Here is a 21,102-nt window from a genome sequence, read left to right on the forward strand (position 1 = left end):
TCGGTTCTATTTCAGTCAGGTGAGCTACCCTTCTTTTCCTTTCTTGGGCTGCCCTATGTCGCATTAAAGCCCTTTCATATGTGACAACTTCTTCCCCACTGTACTCACCACCTTTTGTTAACTCTTCTTGCCAAGGCCTATCATATGAGTTATTTCTTCCTCGGGATATATATTCTCTCCCTGTCAAAATTGGCTTGTGTTTCCATTCTTCTTGCTTATCAACCAATTTGCTACTCGCCTTACCTACGTCTGTATATACATGCATCTTTGAAAAGCCTTTACTACCGACTCGGAACCAAAAGTCTTTTTTCCTCATTACAGGCTGGATTTTTTTCATTTCTGGCTTGTTAGCTACTTTTATATTTTCTGCAGATATGTTCAAAGAATTATCAGCATATGATCCTTGAGGGTTCATAGTACCGATGTATAAATATTACGAGTGATATGCAGCTAGCTAAATTCGAGTTGATACCATTTCCAAGGGGTCTCAGGGTATTTTTGAAATTCCAATAAACTTGTTTTCACTAATTGAAATATTAGTAACCATTTCTAAATCGGCTACAAATGGCATTTTTTTTCACTTGGCGTTTTTTTAATACGTTTTTAGATTTGTGATTACTATTGGTTACTAAAATGTTTTTTTACTAAAATTTGTTGGTTACTATGGGTCGTTTACTAGGTTGCAGTTATCGCTGCAACAACGATACTGTAAACGTATGACAAGTATTGAAGTGTCCATTACATTTTATACCTTCCTCTGACATACATGAAGTCAAGAAGTCATATTTGAAGTGTGTAACGTGTAAAGTAAAATGCAACTTTTTTATAATTTGTAAGTAGTACTAAGTAGTTGCATTAACGACACTTCTCGACTACTAAGGTCCCTGCGTCGGCCCTGCAATGTGTTGCTACAGCAATATTCGATCTCTGGGTCCCGTATTATCAAGCTAAGGTCAAACCCACAGATGCAGATGGATTTGAATCGTTTACTTTACTGTTTTTTTTATAGTTAGTATTGGTCTAGCTTAAAGGACCAATACCATTTAAGCAAGAAGCTTGATATCTGACAAGGTCTCCTGGTAATTATCTGCCCCCGTTTCCTCTTTATACATGACGTCATTTTGATGTCTACATTTAACTTTTTATGTCAAGGATTAAGTGGCATGACTTTGACCTGTTTAAGTTATATACTCAGCAAACATACCAAAGGCATGTCATGTTGTAATTTGTATAATTTCCATTTATAAACCGAATAGCCATCAGTAAAGCCAAAGAAAACAAAATTTTAACCGGGTTTTTATCTCTTTTTTTTTCCTTTGATGCAGTATAGCGTGGAATCTAGTCACCTTGTTTAGCTGACTGTATGGAAAAGCGAACGGAAGTATATATCCACATTTCATTAGACCGATAAAACTGCCGAAACTCTTCATATGTGTTTGTGTTCCCCTCTGTGATATAAATCTTGAGAGCAAGGCCGTACCCAGGATTTTTTTTCGGAGGGGGTTTTACTAAAAATAAATCGGGGGGGGGGAGGTTACACAAAAAAACTCAAAAACACATACAAAATTTGTTTATATCCATTTTGGTTACGTTTTTACGTATCAGACAAACATTTCGGGGGGGGGGGGGAGGGGGTTCAAACAGCCTACCCCCCGTCCGGGTACGGCCCTGCTGAGAGCCAGGTCGCTGTCTTATATCACCTTCTCACATAAATAAAAATTCTCTAAAAGTCTAAAAGTCTAAAACCTACTGCGTCATTGGCGCTTTACTGAAAACCAATTTTATGACAAATATTTTCTTTTGTACTTAATATTGAAAATAAACATTAAAATTATAGTAACATTTTGAACTGATGAGCTTTCAGCAATTAATATCATTATACATCAAATATTCAGTTTAATTTATTAGCTCTTTTTAAAGTTGTTAAAGACGAATATAGTTTCCCTAAAAACAAGTGTTTGGATACTGCCTCCTTCCCTAACTGTAAATAAAAACCAAAAGTCTACTGTGTCATTGGCGCCTAACTGAAAACGGATTATATTACAAATATTTTCTTTTCCAGTTCTTACAGTATTGAAAATAAAAATACAATTACAGTGAAATAAATCCTTGAACTGATGGATCTTTCAACAATTAATATCATTATACATCAAATATTCAATTTGATGTTGTTTATACTTTCCAAGACTGTTCAAGACGCATATAGTTTTCAGTAAAGCGGCAATGACGCTGTAGGCTTAGACTTTTACAGCGAGAGAAGGAGGTCATACCCAAACTCTTGTTTGTGGTGATTTTGGTTCTTTTCAAGCTTGTTTTGCATATTCAATTTAAGTTTCACTCGTTTTAAGATTTATTTATTAATTTACATTAATATCTATTGTATGTTTGTTTGCATTGATTGTTTAATTAATTTCTACTCGTTTTAAGTTTCATTTATACTTCAATAGCAAAAATATTTTTTTTCGTTTTAAGCTTGATATTCATATTCAATCTAAGCATTATTCATTTTAAGATCTATTTATTCATTTATATTATTACTTGTTGTACGTTTTTGCTATGATTTTTTATTTAATTTCTGTTCGTTTTGGGTTTCATTTATTCTTTAATAGTAGTTTCTGGCCGTTTTGAGTTTGAATTTTAAAAGGTATTTGTATTTGCAGAGCTTAAGTTTAAAATGGTCTTTACTTTTCTTTGAAAAACTTATTTTTCGGAAAGTTTTTAATTAATTTTCGTTCGTTTTTTATTGCACAAAATTTCAAGTTTTTAAAAATTCTATATTTCAAAATCAAATTAAAAAAAAAGAAGCAAATATTCATCGAAGTAACAAAACTGAGGAAAAGTTGGGCGTGAGAGGGGAGTTACTTGCCCTGAAATCACTTTTGACTATTAAAAAGGGCACTAACCCTTTGAATTTCGAATCGAATGAGTCTTTTTCGAAGTTTGTACGACAACGCCTTCTATAAAACCTTACATGTCCCCGGGGTCTAACTTAAAACCATTGCCTGGAGGGTTGCGGTAGAGTAACCTCAAAAACTTATTTTATATCTTGAAGTCAACTACGTTGAACAAAATGGCTTTTCTCAAAATTGTGATTGGGTGTATTTGGGGGAATTGTAGGCTTGAGAGGATAGTTTCCTTCCAATCACTTTCGACTATTAAAAAGGGCACTATCCCTTTGAATTTCCTCTCGAATGAGGCTGGTTTGAAGTTTCTACAACAACGCTTTCTATTGAAACCTTATATACCCCCAGCGCATAACTAAAAACCCTTGCCATGAGGGTTGTGGGGGAGTGTCCTCCTCAAAAACATATTTGTTATCTGGAAATCAACTCGCTGAACAAAATGGCCATCTCAAAATTTTGATTGGATGTGTTAGGGGAAATGATGGGCGTGGGGGAGGGGGGGAGACTTGTTGCCCTCCAATCACTTTCGACTATTAAAAAGGGCACTAGCACTTTGAATTTCCAATCCAATGAGCCTGTGTTGAAGTTTATACGACAACGCCTTCTATAAAAACCTTTTATGCCCCCAGGGCATAACTTAAAACCCTTGCCCTGAGGGTTGTGGGGGAGTGTCCTCCTCAAAAACATATTTTCTATATTGAAATTTACTACGCTGAACAAAATGGCTATCTAAAAATTTTGATTGGATGTATTTGGGGGAATGAAGGGCGTGGGAGGGGGGGGGGGTTAGTTGCCCTCCAATCACTCTCGACTATTGAAAAGGGCACTAGCCCTTTGAATTTCCAATCGAATGAGCCTTTTTTGAAGTTTCTACGACAACACCTTCTATTAAAAACCTTATATGCCCCCAGGGCATAACTTAAAACCCTTGCCCTGAGGGTTGTAGGGGAATGTCCTCCTCAAAAAACATATTTTCTATCTAGAAATCAACTACGCTGAACAAAATGGCTATCTCAAAATTTTGATTGTATGTGTTTGGGGGAATGATGGGCGTGGGGGGGGGGCTAGTTGCCCTCCAATCACTTTCGATCGTTAAAAAGGGCACTAGCCCATTGAATTTCCAATGGAATGACCCTGTTTTGAAGTTTTTACGACAACGTCTTCAATAAAAACCTTATATACCCCCAGGGCATAACTTAAAACCCTTGCCCTGAGGGTTGTGGGGGAGTGTCCTCCTCAAAAACATATTTTCTATCTGGAAATCGACTACGTTGAACAAAATGGCTAGTTGCTAACCTCTAATCACTTTCGACTATTAAAAAGGGCACTAGAACTCTCGATTTCCAATCGAATGAGCCCCCTTTGAAGTTTCTAAGACGACCCCTTCCATATGAAGTGCCTCTGGGAAAAAAAAGAAGAATAATAATAATAAAACATTGGAGCCGTATGGCCTTTACTATAGGGACCTCTATAGCGTTGCCTCTTTTTGTAACTTTTGGTTTTCATTCACTTCGCGGATAAAAGAAATAGTTACAAAAACAGTTAAAAACAACAAACACAATATAGAATTATAATCTATATTGATCCGTAGCGAACCGTTGCTCGCTCATCTGTTTCATCTGCTAATTGCGTGAACCGTTAATAAACTTGACTGATTTTTCACTGCATTTACATACAAGGATATTCTGTAAAAGTAAGAATTTTCCGGAACCCAAAGAAAAAAAAATATGTTGGGCTACGAACACTAAATATAATTTTGGGAGAAATTTGACTTTTATGGTCCATCTTAACGGAATCCATAAAATCCATTTAAGACTTTTTATCATTGTGAACAATTTTATTAAATACAAACCAAATTAGTAAAGTCAAATGAAGCTTTTAAATAAATGTTAGAAACATGTTTCTGCAGCAAGAAGGGAAGTATCAAACCGTAGCACCCTTATTCAGGCTTAATCCGGAATGCAGAGGTAGCTAGCCACCTAGTAAGAGACGATCTCGTCCAATACTGACAAATACAATAGCCCATAACTCCTGAAAATAGTGACCAATCAAAAGAAGAACTGAACTATCAGAACCGCCTTGTTCGAATCCTCCATATAGGAAACTTACCGTCCCTTGGCTTGAATAACGAGGAAAATCTATTGGCTTGAAAAACAATAAAATTGGCTTGAACTACGATATCTACATAAACGGCATCTTTTTTTTTCTCCTTCTGTTCCACTCAGATAGTGGGGCACTGGAACATGTTAGAGAGCTGTTTAGGCTCAGTTTAAAGAAAAATTTCTATGGTTAATACCTTTTGTAAATATTTTTTTTTATAAATATAATCAGTTTTTATGAAAAACTGCGATTTTCATGCACAAGATTGATGAATGACGCCATAATCGTAGGTTGTTATATTAAAAGACGATCATTTGAAGATCAAACCATTCAATATATCGGACTTAGTTTATAAATTAAGAAATATAAGATATTAACACAGACTTATAAGCTAACACCAAAAGTCCTTGAAATTTTTCTTAAAATCAATGCTAAAAATGCTAAAAAGCTTTGCTTAAAATTCTTTCCGCTCTATGATTTATGGACTTAGCCAATTGGTCTTTGAACAGTTCATGTAAAGAACATGAGAAAATTCAATTGCCAAAAAAGTTTGCTAAACAGCACTCGATCAGCAGGATAATATAGATCGAGAGGATCACAGTGTCACTAAGTATGAATAGCCTATCTGATCCTCTGTTTGAAAAAAGCTTAGCATAGTTCTAGGCAATTATTTTACAAGTTTGCATATGTCCGATGCGACATTTAACCGTGACAGGGACGATTTACAAAATAAATACAAAATAACTTACATCAACAAACAAGTGGTCACCATTTTTTCCAATGCAATCACGATTACTTCCATTTTTACCATTTGGGGCCCGAATAACTGTGTTCAAATTACTTAAGCTTCGAACATTACTCCTCGCCTAAAAAGGAGGAAAAATACATGCTAAGCAACATTTGTCATCCATATTGTTAATGTCAAGGAGTTCTGAATATAATATAATTTACTCCTGAAGAAAGACATTACCCCAAACAAAAAATCTCTTCAGATCTGTCTTTTACCTTGGATTTTTTTTTACAGTACATTTACTAGAAATGAGATTTCAGTCACTTAACAGAGGCAACGCTATAGCGTTGCCCATAGTAAAGGCCATAAGGCTTCAATGTTTTATCATTATTTAGTTATTTTTTCCCAGAGCCACTTAATATGGAATGGGTGGTCAGATAAATTTCGGAGGGGCTCATTTAGTTGGAAATCGGAGGCTGTAGTTCCCTTTCTAAGAGTCAAAAGTGATCAGAGGGCAACCAGTCCTTGTCAGGGGCGGATCCAGGATTTTTTAGGAGGGGGGCAAAATAGGTTGATTCGATTAAAAAAATTTTAGGAGGAGGGCAGAATAGGTTGATCCTATTAACTTGCGTTAGGAGCAAGTTTAATTAACGCAAACTTGGGTTAACTAAGTAAATTACACTACTATATACTACGTTAGGGGGGTGCCCCCCTCGCCCCCCTGGATCCGCCACTGGTCCTTGCTCCAACACCCTTTTCCCCAAATGTTTCCGATAAAAATTTTGAGATGGCTAAAGATTTTTCCGATAAAAATGTTGAAAATAGTCTAAAGGTCGAATAATATGGTTTCAGGTTTGATAAGCCCTCCAGCCCTCGGGGCTAGGGCTATAAGTTATGTTAGATGTCCATTGTTAACAAATAAAGTTTTTATGGAAGGGGTGGTAATAAAAAACTTCGGAGGGGGCTCCTTCGATTTGGAAATCGAAAGTTCCAGTTCCTTTTTTGAGAGTTCAAAGTGATCAAAGCCTCACCCCCCCCCCACGCTCTCTTCCCCCAAATGCATCCGGTCAAAACCTTGAGATAGCCATTTTGTTCAAAATAGTCAAAAGAGCAAATAAATATGCTTCCGGGGTTGACACTCCCCCCCAACCCCAGTTTAAGGGCTGGTAAGTTATGCAAGTGGCTTATTATTAACATATAAGGTTTTATGGGAGGGGTCGTCGTATTGACTTTGATTGGAAATCAAAAATTTTAGTGCCCTTGATAAGAGTCAAAAGTGATCAAAGGACAACCAGCCCTCCCACGCCCTTCTTTCCACAAATACATTAGATCAAAATTTTGATATAGCCACTTTGTTAAAAATGGTTCAAAGAACAAATAACTATGCCTCCAGGGTTGACGAACCTCTCCCAGCCTCCGGGACAGGACTGTAAATCATGCAATTTGCCTATTGTTAATATATAAGGATTTTTACTGGAAAAGAGGACATGTTTGATCCTCGGTCTCCAAAAAGACTTAGAGTATTAAGGCAAAAATTTAATGAAATGTTGAGAGGGAAGCCGAACACAATCAAAACACTATGTGCTTGCTGGTTGTGAAAAGGGAATATCAATAATATCTAAAGAACGACTGAGGGTACTAAGATGAAAATTTCTAAGTATGTTGAGGAGATGTTGATAAGAGATTTTAGGGTAACCAGACCCCCTGCTCTTTTAAGGTGCCCTCACTACTCCAAACTCATTGAAATTTTGGAATTGTGTTTTTGTTCAAACTAGTCAAAAGGTCTAATAGCTATGCTTCCAGGAATGCCGTGCCCCACAGCCCTGGAGCAAGGATTGTAAATTATGCAATTTGCCCATTGTTTACATGTAGGATTAGTCATTAGAAAAAGGGGAATATTTGATTTTGGGTGTAACCGAAAAGGCTAGGGGCATTAAGGTGTAACCTTAGAGAATATTAAGTGTTATGTTATACTAAATCAAAATGCACCAAGTACATCAAAAAGGAAGATCTACAACATTTTAATAGCGGCTGAGGGTATTGAGTTGAAACTTTTAGGGCATGTTGGGAGGATGTTGAAAAGTCATTGGAGGGCCACCAACATCCTCCCATGCCTTTTTAATTGCAATCCCTACAAAAGCATTGAATCAAAATTATGATACAGACATCTTGTTTGAATTAGTCAAAAACTCAAGTAGCTATGCCTATGGGGGTGACATAACTGCCAACAGCTTTGGAGAGGGATGTGGAACACAATAAAACGCACTGTGCGCGCTAATTGTCAGAGGAGCATATGATCGATATATAAGGAACGGCTGAGACTATTAAGTCGAAGATTTTAGGGGATGTTGAAGAGATCGGAGGGTAACAAGCCCCCTTGCCCTTTTTACATGGTCCCTCCCTTTATCGTTGATCAAAACTTCGAAAAAGCGAATTAATTCAAAACAATCAAAAGGTCTAGTAGCTAAACTTTCAGAGCATGTTGAGGAAGATGTTAAAAACTGTTTAGAGGGCAACAAGTCCCCCTCCCATTTTTTTAGGTGCCCTCCCTCCAAAGATATCTGATCAAAATTTTTGAATAGCCACCTTGTTCAAACTAGTCTGATAAAGTCTAATAACTATACCTCCGGGGATGAATTAACCCCCGCAGCCCCTGGGGCACGTGTTGTAAGTTATTTAAGTTGCCGATTGTTTATATACAAGGTTGGCCATTGGGTAAAGGTGGCAGGTTTGATTCTGAGTCTCCAAAAGGCTAAAAATATTAAGGTAAACTTTTAGAACATGTTGAGGGGGATAACGAACAAAATTAAGGCACTCTATGCTTTAGGGCTTTCAAAATGCAGGAAGGCTTTCAAAAGGACACAACAGGAATATCTAAGGAACGGCTCAGGGTGTTAAGTTGAAACTTTGAAGACATGATGAAAAAGGAACAGAAGGACAGGCAACCCTCCCCCTTCTTGCCCTTTTAGATTTTCTGCTTAACATTGATAGAGATATTAAAAAGGGATTTTATTCGAAATAGTCGTAACTTCTAATAGCTAGGCTTCTGGGGATACCATGCCGAATTAAATACAATTCGAAAACAAATTATGCTTAAAATATTTTCCTTCGTACTTACGACATTAAAAAAAAATAAAAAAATAGATTGAAATAAAATCTTGAAGTGCTCAGCTTTCCGCAATTAATATAATTATATGTCAAATATTCCATTTGATTTTATTAGTTCTTTCCAAGGACTGTTGATATACATAATTTTCAGTAAAACGCAAATGACACAGTAGCCTTTAAAATTTTACAGGTAGGGAAAGGGGCAGTAGCCAAACTCTTGTTTGTAGTGATACTTGTTTGTTTTAAGTTTGACTTGCATATTCAAATTAAGTTTTATTCGTTTTAAGACTTATTTATTCATTTATATTAGTACCTGTTGTATGTTTTTTGCTATGACTATTTATTTAATTTCTGTTCGTTTTGGGTTCCATTTATTCTTTAATTATAATTTCTGGTCATTTTGAGTTTGAAGTATTTTATGAGAGTCTATTTCTGCTGATCTTAAGTTTAAAATGGCTCTTTACTTTTCTTTAAAAACTTCTTTTTCGAAAATTTTTAAATTAATGATAGAAAAGAAAGAAAATGAATATTAAGAATTTCTATGCCAGTATTTTGTAACTGTATAAAATGAATAAAAACTGAAACTAAATTCCATAATTTTCTTCAACTTATTCATTTTTTTAATATAATTTCTGTATAAGTTGGGAAAAGCGGAGGGACTTAATTTGGTTAATGAACTGAAGCCATGAAGTAGACAAAAAAGTTATCCTCGATTCTTTTTAATTTATAGAGGGAATATTTTATTTGAAATTAAATACATAAAAGTATTTGTAGCTTTTAGTCTGTTCTTATAAAATATTAAAGGCGTTTTGAACTCTCTGTGTTCCAAACTTGTGTTTTAAACTCTCTGTGTTTCTCTGTGCTTTAGAACTGTTTTTGCTTTTTGAATTTTAAAAACTTGTCAATTTAACATAAGAAAAAAGAAAAGTTACTTTGTTATTTCTTTTACATTCCACTCACTTATGACATTACCTTTGTCAATCTAATGCTGCTTTAAAATCTAATTTTTTTATATTTTACACCCAAAGATTTCACAAAAAGTTATGTTTATGTCCCTGTGAAAATCCGAATTAGGTGAATGTAGACATTCACTGGTGAATGTAGACATTCACTGGTGAATGTAGACATTCACTGGTGAATGTCAGAAATAGTTTTTTTTTTCTCATTGGATTTAGTCAGCGTTGCCCACAGTATAAATATATATGAACAGCAGCGAAGAGTCCTATACTCTCTATTAGAGATTTTTGACACATATCAGTATAGAGTTAGACCTTCCTTCATGACTCCGCCTTTCCGCGCACGCACAATTACAAATGTTTAGCGTATTACAGATGCTGTTATCTTAATTTTACATATGTGTGATCTGTGATCTTACATATGTGAAGCAACTGAAACTATTGCTGTGACGTACTGGGAGCTCCAAGTCAGCGCGCTATGATGTGTGTCATTTTTGAACAAACTTTTCGCTACTGTTCATATATAGTTATTCTGTGGCGTTGCCAGTCAACTTTTTCAGTTTAATTCAGGGTTTGATGATGACAGGTTAGGCTAGATTCGGTTTGGTTACGCTGGGTTAGGTTTTTAACCCGTTTCTGACATTTATAACCAAACTTAATCTAATCTAACCTAACTTAACTTTAGTTTTTACCATCATAGCTTGCATAAGACCGAAAAAGCTGAATCGCAAAGCTTGAATCCAAGCAGAGAAAAATGAATTTCGGACATTCACCGATGAATGTCAACATTGACCAGATTTCGGACATTCACGGTTACATTTACCTATAAATTTTATATTTTCGCAGAATTAGGTTTTACTAATTAAAAAACTCAGCGAAGTTTTTGGATTTTCCAAGAAATTAGCGCGTAGGTCTTGGCCTAACATTGCTCCTGTAGGTTGGAGACATGGTTAAAATCCTTAAATGTAAATGTTTCAAAACCTGATGTCCGTGAAAACGCTAATTTCTATAATATCTTGTTAGGAAAGATCAAAACCCAAACAGAGCTCTATTATTTTTAATAAAGCCCTATTTTTTTCTGTAAATACAAATGTATAAATCGCCGACAATTACACTAAGGAATAGATAATACATATCTGACATGATAATCACCATTCCCAACGCATATTTTTGCGCAGAATATTCGACTATATAATTAAATTATTTGAAAAAACTACGTTTTCTAAAGAGTTAAAGAGGCTGAGTCACAAGTTCGAACCTTGAAACGTACAGGGATTAGGAGGTGCAGTTGGGGGCTGCCGCCCCCAAACCCCCGCTTCCGTATATGAAAGGGGCTGTGCCCTCCTCAACACCTCGCTCTTTAAGCTAAAGTTTGACTTTCTCACAACTCTTTTTTTAAACAATAAAAACTTTAGCGTAAAGAGCGAGGCATTGAAGAGGGCACATCCCCTTTCATATACGGAAGTGGGGGTTTGGGGGGCGGCAGCCCCCCCAACTGCACCTCCTAATCCCTGTACGGTGTAAGGTTCGAACTTGTGACTCATCCTATTTAACTCTTTAGAAAACGTAGTTTTTTTCAAATAATTTCTGCACGTTTTTGTACAGTTTATAAATTAATATTGCTTGTCTAATTGTTAGCTGATTTTTTGAGGAGTTAAAGATGGAGGGTGCCGCCTCCCAAACCCCCCGCTTTTGAAGATTCTTGTGTTAATGCTTTTAATCCCTGAATACTCAAATCAAATGCACAGTAAGATTTTTATCAGCCGCCCCAGGCCCCATGTTATCAAAGCAGTGGAGACTTACCTGTAACCTGAAGGCCGACTGTGATATTTTTCTGGAGACGCCTGTTGAGCCGAAGGATTTAATAGATTGGATTTAAAAAAGAAACTGAGTTTCTTTTTAAACTTTAAATTCAATATATAAAAAAATTTCTCTGACGGAGAATCGAACTCGGATCTTCCGTCTGACAGTCAGGAATAGCGACCACTGTACCACAGAGACATTGCATTATTTTTATTTTGTGTAATGTATTTTTGATGCAAGCAAATCCCCACAAAATTTGATATTTGGTTTTCGGAAAACAGGGAAGGAGTGACCGGATTGAGCTGAAATTTAGATGATAAGCTTCCAGGCCTCAGAAAAGCTAATCCTCTAGATTTCAGCCCAATAAGACAACAGTAAATGGGGGCTGTGGTGGGAAAAAGTAACATGGGCTCTAACAGGAAAACGAGATTTTTGGTAAAAGTAAAATTCGGGGGATAATTGTTTCCGTCTGAAAATATCAAAAGGCCCTAACAGGTCGAATTTCGCTTTGAATGAGTCCTCATTCACCCGGATCCATTGCCAACTGTGGCCTGTAGGTGTGGCTGATAAAAAAAAAATGAACTTTAAGTGGCTATATTTGGTTTTTGGAAAACAGGGAAGGAGTGATCGGATTGAGCTGAAATTTCGAGGATAAGCTCCCGGGCCATAGGAAAGCTTAACCTCGAAATTTCAACCCAATCGGACAACGCTAAAGGGGGGCTTTGGTTGGAGGGTTGAATCTTCCGGCCCACTTTTACCCATGAAGATAACGTCGCAGGGGGGTGAAATTTTGCACGTTTCTTAGTTGGAGCTTGGGCTACAAAATGCGATCACCGCTGTCTCTCTGCGACCGCTAGGAAATCGCTTAACATTGTGGTGGGTCGCCTCTTTATAGAGGCACAAGTGTGCCTCCTTGATATATAATTAATCAACAGAAATGTATAATTAAAACAGCTTATTAAGACCCTTGTTCAACACAGAGTACTACTCTGGTCTTTTGATACATTAACAAAAATCGTGCTACACAACAGATAAAATTTAATGATAATTGTCTGTTATCGTTAGTTTATTGGGTTTATTTGGGCGAAGTACCTAAGTTGAATTTGCGGCGTCAAGTCAAGTGACAAAATATAAAGTTTATAATAATACAAGACTAAAAAAAAACACATTACAAATATTAAACAAACCCTGAAGACGACATGGCCTCCAGATCCACCATCTGCCCCATCAGGTCCAGCCTTGTCATGTATGCCAAGTCTTAAAAGAGAGATGGCACCATCACCTCCTTTTCCAGCTTGCACCGAAATTCTCCGAAAATCTATGACTGGTTTCACCTGAAATCGAAATAGTGTTTTTAAAAATAAAAACTAATACTTGAATGTTTCTATCAACAATAGAAATTTATAGAGGATATACTCGATAGTATATATGGAATATAGAGTATATTCCATAAGAGAGAATATATTCCATAGTGTTCATTTTCTTGGTGGACTGAGAAGTTTTGCTTTTCAAGCTGTCAACAGTAAAAACAGAAAAACACTTCTAATAATGTGCTTAGCCTAAAAACAGCATCATAGGCAGTGCAATAGCGCTGCCTAAATAAAGAACGATGTTGACACAAAATTTTTTTTTTTTTGGTCTGTTTGTTTTAGACCAGGGCACTTCGTACAGAAAGAATTGTTGCAGAAACTTCAAAAAGGGCTAATTCGATCGAAACTGAAAGGGCTAGTGTCCTTTTTAATAGTCGAAAGTGATTGGAGGGTAACCAGCCCTCCAACGCCCATGATTTCCCCAAATACATCCAATTAAAATTTTGAAACAGCATTTTTTTCAGCGTAGTTGAAAGTTCTAGAAATGTTATTTTGAGGATGACCCCCCCCCACAGCCCTCAAGGCATGGGTTGTAAGTTATGCCCTGGGGGTATATAAAGTTTCTATAGAAAGGGTGGTCGTATAAACTTCGGAGGTGGCTCATTGGATTGGTAATCAGAAGTTCTAGTGCCCTTTTTAATAGTAACAGTGATCGGAGGGCAGCTACCCCCCTCCCGCAAACATGTCGTTTTGTCCCGAAATGCATCCAATTGAAATTTTGAGATAGCAGTTTTATTCAAAATAGTCCAAACCTCATACAACAAGTCTTTTGGGGTTGAAACAAGGGTTGTAAGTTATGCTCCGGGGGCATTTAAGGTTTTATGGAAGGGATGGTTGTATAAATTTTAGAAGAGTCTCATTTGGTTGAAATTGGAAGTTCTAGTTCCCTTTCAACAGTCAAAATTGATGGAGGGCAATCAGCCCAAGCCCTTGACAACCCATTTTTCCACCAAACGCAATTGATTGAAATTGTGAGATAGCCATTTTGTTCAAAATAATACAAAGATCATATAACAAGGCTTTTAGGGTTGAAACAAGGGTTGTCGGTTATGCCCCGGGGGAATTTAAGGTTTTTATGGAAGGGATGGTTGTATAAACTTTAGAGACGTCTCATTTGGCTGCAATTGCAAGTTCTAGTTCCCTTTCAAGAGTAAAAATTGATGGAAGGCAACTAGCCCAACCCCCCGACTACCCATTTTTTCACCAAACGCATCTGATTGAAATTGTGAGATAGCCATTTTGTTCAAAATAGTACAAAGATCACATAACACGGCTTTTTGGGTTGAAACAAGGGTTGTAGGTTATGCCCCGGGGGCATTTAATGTTTTCATGGAAGGGATGGTTGTATAAATTTTAGAGGAGTCTCATTTGGCTGAAATTGGAAGTTCTAGTTCCCTTTAAGAGTCAAAAGTGACAGAGGCCCAATAGCCCTTTGAATTTGCAGTCGAATGAGCCTTTTTTGATGTTTCGACGACAACGCTTTCTATAAAAACCTTATATGCCCCCAGGGCACAACTTAAAACCCTTGCCCTGAGGGCTGTGAGAGAGTGTCCTCCTCAAAAACATAATTTCTATCTGGAAATCAACTACGCTGAACAAAATGGCTATCTCAAAATTTTGTTTGGATGTGTTTCGAGAAATGGTGGGCGTAGAAGGGGTGTTAGTTGCCTTCCAATCACTTTCGACTATTAATAAGGGCACCATTCACTCCAATTTCCAATCGAATGAGCCCTTTTTGAAGTTTCTACGATAACTCCTTCGATACGAAGTGCCCTGGTCTAAAGAAAAAAGATAAATAAATAAACAAAATAAATAATACACTGTGCCAACATCGTTCTTTATTTATGCAGCGCGATTGCGCTGCCTATGATGTTGAGGGAAGTGTTGAACTAAATCAAGATATGTTATATGTATATGGGCTGTCAAAAGGGCGTAACTCAGGAATGACTGAGCATATTAATTTGGAACTTTCAGGAAATGATAAGAGAGATGATCAATTGACTAAAAGGGCAATATTTGCACACTACCATTACTTCTGCTGCTACCACAACTAATACTACTACTACTACCACTACTATCACCAAAACTACTACTTTTGTAGCGGGTACTACTAAGGCTGAGGATATTGAAACAAACATCTGAGGAAACGCCGAGGGGAAACGTTGAACTAAAGCAAAGCATATTATGTGCATACAGATTGCTGATATGTGCGTATCAGCAAAATTTTTAGAACGGATTATCGTATCAAGAGGAAACTTCAGGGGCATCATGAGTGGAGTGTTTGGTTGACCAAAAGGCAAAATGTACCTGCTAATACTGCTTTAAATACTGCTGCTACTACTGTTACTACTACTAATAGTAATGCACTATTACTGCTACTACTGTTCCTACTACTACCAGTCCTACTATGATACTAGTACAATTAAGGCTACGCGCATGAATTTGAAAATTTGACAGAATATTGAGGGGCAGTTTGAACTAAATAAAAACAAAATATGTACATGCAGAATGTTAAAAGGGCGTATCTCAAGAATGGAGGGTATTAAGTTGGAACTTTCATAGAACACTTACAGGGGAAGATCAATTGACAAAAAGGTAATATATGCATGTCACTACTAACACTACAACTGCTAATTTTATTAATACTACTACTGCTAATAAACTACTCTAACTACTACTTCAGTTGCAACAATTTGTAAGGCTTGGAATATTAAGATGAAAAGGGCGTCAAAAGGGGGTAAAAAGCGCAAATCAGCAATATTTTTGGAACGGCTTACCGTGCCAAGGTGAAACTTCCGGGGCAACATGAAAGGGATGCTCAACTGATCAAAAGGCAAGATGTACATGATACTACCGCTATTAATACTGCTGCTACTACTGTTAATACGACAACTAATACAACATCAACATTGCAACTACTTCTCCTACTACCACCACAGCTATTGCGATACTAGTACTATTAAGGCTAAGTCTATCAAAGTAAAATTTGAGATAATATTGATGGTAAATTCTACCAAACAAAAGACAATATGTTCATTTAGATTGTCAAAAAAACGTATCTTAATAATTGATTTGTGTATTGTTAGAACATCGGGTTTTTAAGGCGACGTTAAAAAAAAGCCAAAGGTCATATGCGCACACTGCTACTAATGCTACTACCGCAACTCAACTATTGTTACTACACAAGCTAAAGGTATTAAGGTCAAACTTTCAAGTAGTATTTAGGCAGTTGTTGAACTAAATCAAAACGAACTATGATCATGTAGATTGTCCAAAGGGTGACAAAGTTGTGGCGGATTTTGAGCTAGACAGAAGACACTGTGTGTATACTTTAAATACTACTTCTGCGGTTACTGTAACTAATGACACTAAGGGCAATAAGTTGAAACTTTTAGGGAGCATTTAGGGGGAAAATCAATTAAACAAAAAAAGTATATCCATACCGGTATTAATAGGAAATATAAACAATATCATAGGCAACGCTGCTCAATCATAACTAGTAATATCATTGATATTTTAAAGGAGCTAATTTTATTGGAAATTAAAGTTCTAGTGCCCTTTTTAAGAGTCAAAAGTGATTGGAGGGCAATCAGCTTTCCAAACCTGTTTCCCTGAAAAAAAATGATGTTATTCCACAACATAAATTTTTCAAGGAAAAGTAAAAAACTCCATTAAACCAAAAATAAGCAAAATAATAACAGAGTCAAACTCAAAACGAGCAGAAATTAACATGATTAGGGCTCACAACCCCTATGCCTTCTCAAGCTAGAACATAAACTACACTTTACTGAATTTTCTTTTTTATATATTTCTACTTTTATAACTTTAAAAAATCAGAAATTATTAAGATTTTAAAGAATAAATATAAGCATATGTATATTAAACTGACAATGCACGTTCATTTATTTTTTTCTTTCAGCACTAAGCACAAATTATCACACTAGTAAAAAGGGAATGAATAAATTACTGAAACGATTAGTTTTGCAGTACACTGGTTCAAGCTTGTTCTTGTGGCGTGTGTTTCAGTTAACTGCAGCAGCGAGGGGTAGTAGGAAACGGTGTTTATAACTCAAAAGCACGGAGTGTCCAAGCTTACACATCAGAACTACGAGGGCAGATTCGTAAGTGACATACTTAGTTCCTAGGATGATTTTCAAGGCTCTTTTTTTTGCACTGTTTCAATTTCGTCGCTGAGGTAGTTGATGTTATGCACTTGTGGTCTTCAAAATGGGCATGCGTATTCAAGCAAAAGACGTACAAAAGACGTGTACGTGAGCAGTAATTGCTTTATATAAAACCCGAATCGACACAATGTGGTTAAAGATCGCAGCGCGTATTTGCCCTTTCTCACAAGGTTAGCAACGTGTGGGCTAGGTGAACATTCGTTACTAGCTACAGACTTTTGCAATTTTGTAAGTATAACAATTTAGTTATAACCAATATGGTGTTTGGTCATAAAATGGCCCATAAGTTAACATGGTATTCACGTGATGGTAAGACAGCAAACCTTATTGATTATGTAATAGTAAACCAAAGACTGGCAGGACCAATACAAGATACTAGGGCGTATAGGAGTGTTGTTATTGATGTTAAAAGTAAAGATCACAATCTAGTAGTGTCTAGGGTTATAAAGCTGAAATTTCGGAAGGGTAACTACATCCGGGAAGTTATGATGCTGGTAGATTCCAGGATGAGAATTTGAGAGAAACTTTCCAGGAAAAGTTGAATACTAAACTTGAGAGTTTAAAATTAGACAATGTTGAAGATGGTTGAAATAATTTTAGAAAAACAATTGTGAAGTTGCAGATGGTGTATTAGCGAAGAAAGTTAGAACTACAGCTAGGAATATTAGTGAAAAACCTTTATGTTTAATAGAGAGGAGAAGGGGCTTGTAAAAAGAATTATCGGAGAGACAGATCATATGTATGTATGTATTTCCAAAAAAGCCATCGGACCATAGGAAAAAAACAGATCATAAACATAATAAAACAAACAAAAAAACACAAATAACAAATATGAAAACAAAAGGAATGTAAAGAAAGTGGCGAAAGCATTAAAATATGAACTAAGAAGGTGTGAAGTGGAGGCCGTGGATAAAATTCCTGAGGATCTGGAAAATGCAGCTAGACGGCATAATAGTGAAAAATTGTCCTGCCATTTTAATAAATTAAGAGGGAGTAGTCAGTCCAGACCTGTCCCAGTTAAAGATAGGAATTGGGCCACAATTAATGATAAGGAAAGGGTTAAAAAGAGATGAGAATTTTGAGAATGTGCTGAACCAAGATAGAGTTACACGAAAAGATATAGAGGAAAATGAAAAAGTTTGTGATACCTTGGATGTGAAGGAAGTTTTGTTTTGTGAGGAAAAATTAGCGACAGTACTGAAAGGATTAAAAAATAATAAGGCTCCAGGTGTTGATAGTGTGGTAAGTGAGCTCCTTAAATATGGTGGCTCTGAGGTTAGACATAAGTTACTGAAGATTATGGTGAGTTACCTAGCGATTTTAGGAAACCCTAATTCAACCACTCTATAAGAAAGGTGATTAAGAGCGAGTGTGGTAATTATTGAGGCGTTAGTCTGATTTCTGCAGGTAGCAAATTTTTCAGAAATATGATATAGTTTAGACTGAGAGATGCTGTAGACAAAGTTTTTAAGAGAAGAACAGTGCGGTTTTAGAAAAGGTAGAGGATGTGTCGACCAAATTTTCACTCTTAAGTTAATAATTGAGAAGTGCCTGACTTGTCTAAACACCTTTGGTCCTCAGTTTTATGGATTATGAGCAAGCGTTCGATTCTGTTGATAGAAGAGCTTTAGCAAACGTCTTATCCTTGTATGGTATACTAGACAAATACAATAAGGCGATTAATGCTATGTACGAGAATAACACTGCTGCGGTTAATGTAGGGAATGATGTTAGCAGCTGGTTTTGTATTAAATCTGAAGTTAAGCAGGGTTGTGTTCTATCCCCTTTATATGGATCATTTCGATGGACTTAGTCTTAAGGAGCAAAGGAAAGGCAATGGGAGACCACGGAATCAAACGGGTAGGAAAAGCTCTCCCGGGCTTAGATTATGCAGATGGTTTAGGCATCCTAGATGAAAGTGTGAGGAAAATGAATGAACTTTTAGAGGTTTTGCAACTTCAGGGTGCTAGAATAGGTTTGAAAATTAATGTTAAGAAGACTAAATCACTAAGGCTAGGAATAAGTGAAGATGAAAAGGTGACGTTGGGTAACGAAAAGATTGATTAGGTGGCAGCGACGTTCCGAGGCTCATTTTATTGGTGGTGGGGGGGGGACGATCTTCATTAATTTTACCAAATCACTACCTGAAATATGCTGAATCTTCCGCAAAAATCAAAAATTTTGCTAAATTTTGACCGATTTTGCAAAATTTTTGCCAAATTTTTTACCTTTGGCGAAAACTTTACCGAATGCCAAAAATGTTGGAGGGGGGGGGGAGTAGCGCGCCCCTTCCCGCCCCCTCCCTTCGGGACGCCTCTGTCAGGTGGACATCTTCACTTACCTTGGTAGTATTATTAGTAAAGACGATGGGAGCAGTGAAGATGTCAAAAGTAAAATAGCCAAGGCTCAGAGTATTTTTTCACAGTTAAAAAAAGTTTGGAAGAATAGAAAGATAAGTCTTCAAACCAAGATTAGAATATTAAAACCTACAGCGATGACAGTGGCCAATCATGGCTCTGAAGCATGGGCGCTCCGAAAAGCGGATGAAGATTTGCTAGATGTTTTCCAAAGAAATTGCCTACAGATTGTTCTGGGTACCCGGCTGACTGACCGTATATCAAACGGTAGGCTGTACGAAAATTGTGGTCCAATCCTGCTTTCTAGGGCTAAAATGAAAAAAAGGTTGACATGGCTAGGGCACGTGTGCGGATGAAAGATGACAGATTGCCGAAGATTGTCCTTTTCGGCCAACCGTCTGAGGCTAAACGAAAAACAGGTCGTCCTCGTCTGGGGTGGGAGGATGTCATAAAGAAAGATTTAAAGAAAATGAGAACTTCCTGGGAGGGTGTAAAAAGGGAGGCTTTGAATAGGTTGGGATGGAGGTGGAGCGTGCGTAGCTGTGTTGACCTGAGGCAGCTTGATGCTGCGATGAGCTGTTAGTAGTAGTAGTAATAGTTACTGAACGTCGCACTAAGGACAACTACAGTCAAAGTGGTAGGGTACCAAGGGTCACAGTTTAGAGTTCAGAGTTTATTTACTCATCAATAAATTTACAGCAAACACTTCAACTTAGTCTCCCCTGTAAGGCTCTATGGCCAGGAAAAAACAGGGGAGAAACAAAAATGATACAAATACATCCAATAAACATTTTAAAAATAATGCATTCACACCGCCGACCTAAAAAATCCCAAAATCACGAGCTAGTCAGGGGAGTAGTACATGATTCGCCAACTAAAAAAAAACAACCAGCAAACCCAATCCGGAGACATGAACTCCAAGGAAAACCGAGGAAAACCTAATTATTAACAATAAGTCCTCTAACATAGTTTTTGAAGATATCAAACAAGTGGCAGCTCCGTGCTGACTCTGGGAGAGTGTTCTAAATCATCAGACAAGCTATAACAGGGTTGAAGTCAGACAGTATTGACGGAGTAAAGGTATCTGTATGCGAAAATAATGAATCGATTGCAGAGAAATAAAAGATAAATTACTACGTAGGGCAGCAGGAAGCTGGCCATGTAACTTTAAAAATTTGAAAGAAGTACAAGACTGAAAATAAAGAGATTTCAAGTTAAGCAAGGGCTTGAGTAGGGAACGGTTAGTGTTCTGTATAAGAGCCCTTACTTTATCATATAGTTTTTAAAAAGGCTTCAGAAACGAGGAAAAAGTTGAAATTCAAATAACAGAACAGTATGAAGCATAAGACTAAACTAGGCTTTAGAATACGATTTTACGTATTGATCCTGGAAATAAATGTTTAAGTTTTTTAAGGCTCCTCAGGCTTCTGGAGACTTTCATTTTAATGAGATCAATGCTTGAAAGTAAGATTTTCATCAAACAAGATGCCTAGGAATCGAACGCATCGATCCCTAGGTCTACTAAGGGAACCCCTTGGTACGTGTATTTCATTTAAACCAGAGCAACAAGCTCTTGAGAAACTAAGAAAAA

The 21,102-nt window shown here is 36.9% G+C and overlaps 1 protein-coding gene across 1 annotated transcript in view; it reads right to left on the reverse strand.

Moving 5' to 3' along the window:
• The window catches only part of LOC148947833 (uncharacterized), a 262,032-nt gene that overhangs the window by 163,048 nt on the left and 77,882 nt on the right, over positions 1 to 21,102 (reverse strand). Inside the window, exons 3-4 of the mRNA XM_089095476.1 lie at positions 12,788 to 12,934; positions 5,753 to 5,869 (exon numbers count right to left, since the gene is read on the reverse strand). Coding sequence (XP_088951602.1) covers positions 5,753 to 5,869; positions 12,788 to 12,934 — 264 coding nt within the window. The remainder of the gene's footprint in view (positions 1 to 5,752; positions 5,870 to 12,787; positions 12,935 to 21,102) is intronic.

Source organism: Artemia sp. Qi Xiang Cuo, chromosome 10, assembly GCF_049724085.1.
Source record: "Artemia sp. Qi Xiang Cuo chromosome 10, ASM4972408v1, whole genome shotgun sequence".
In the NCBI taxonomy this organism is placed as follows: domain Eukaryota; kingdom Metazoa; phylum Arthropoda; class Branchiopoda; order Anostraca; family Artemiidae; genus Artemia; species Artemia sp. Qi Xiang Cuo.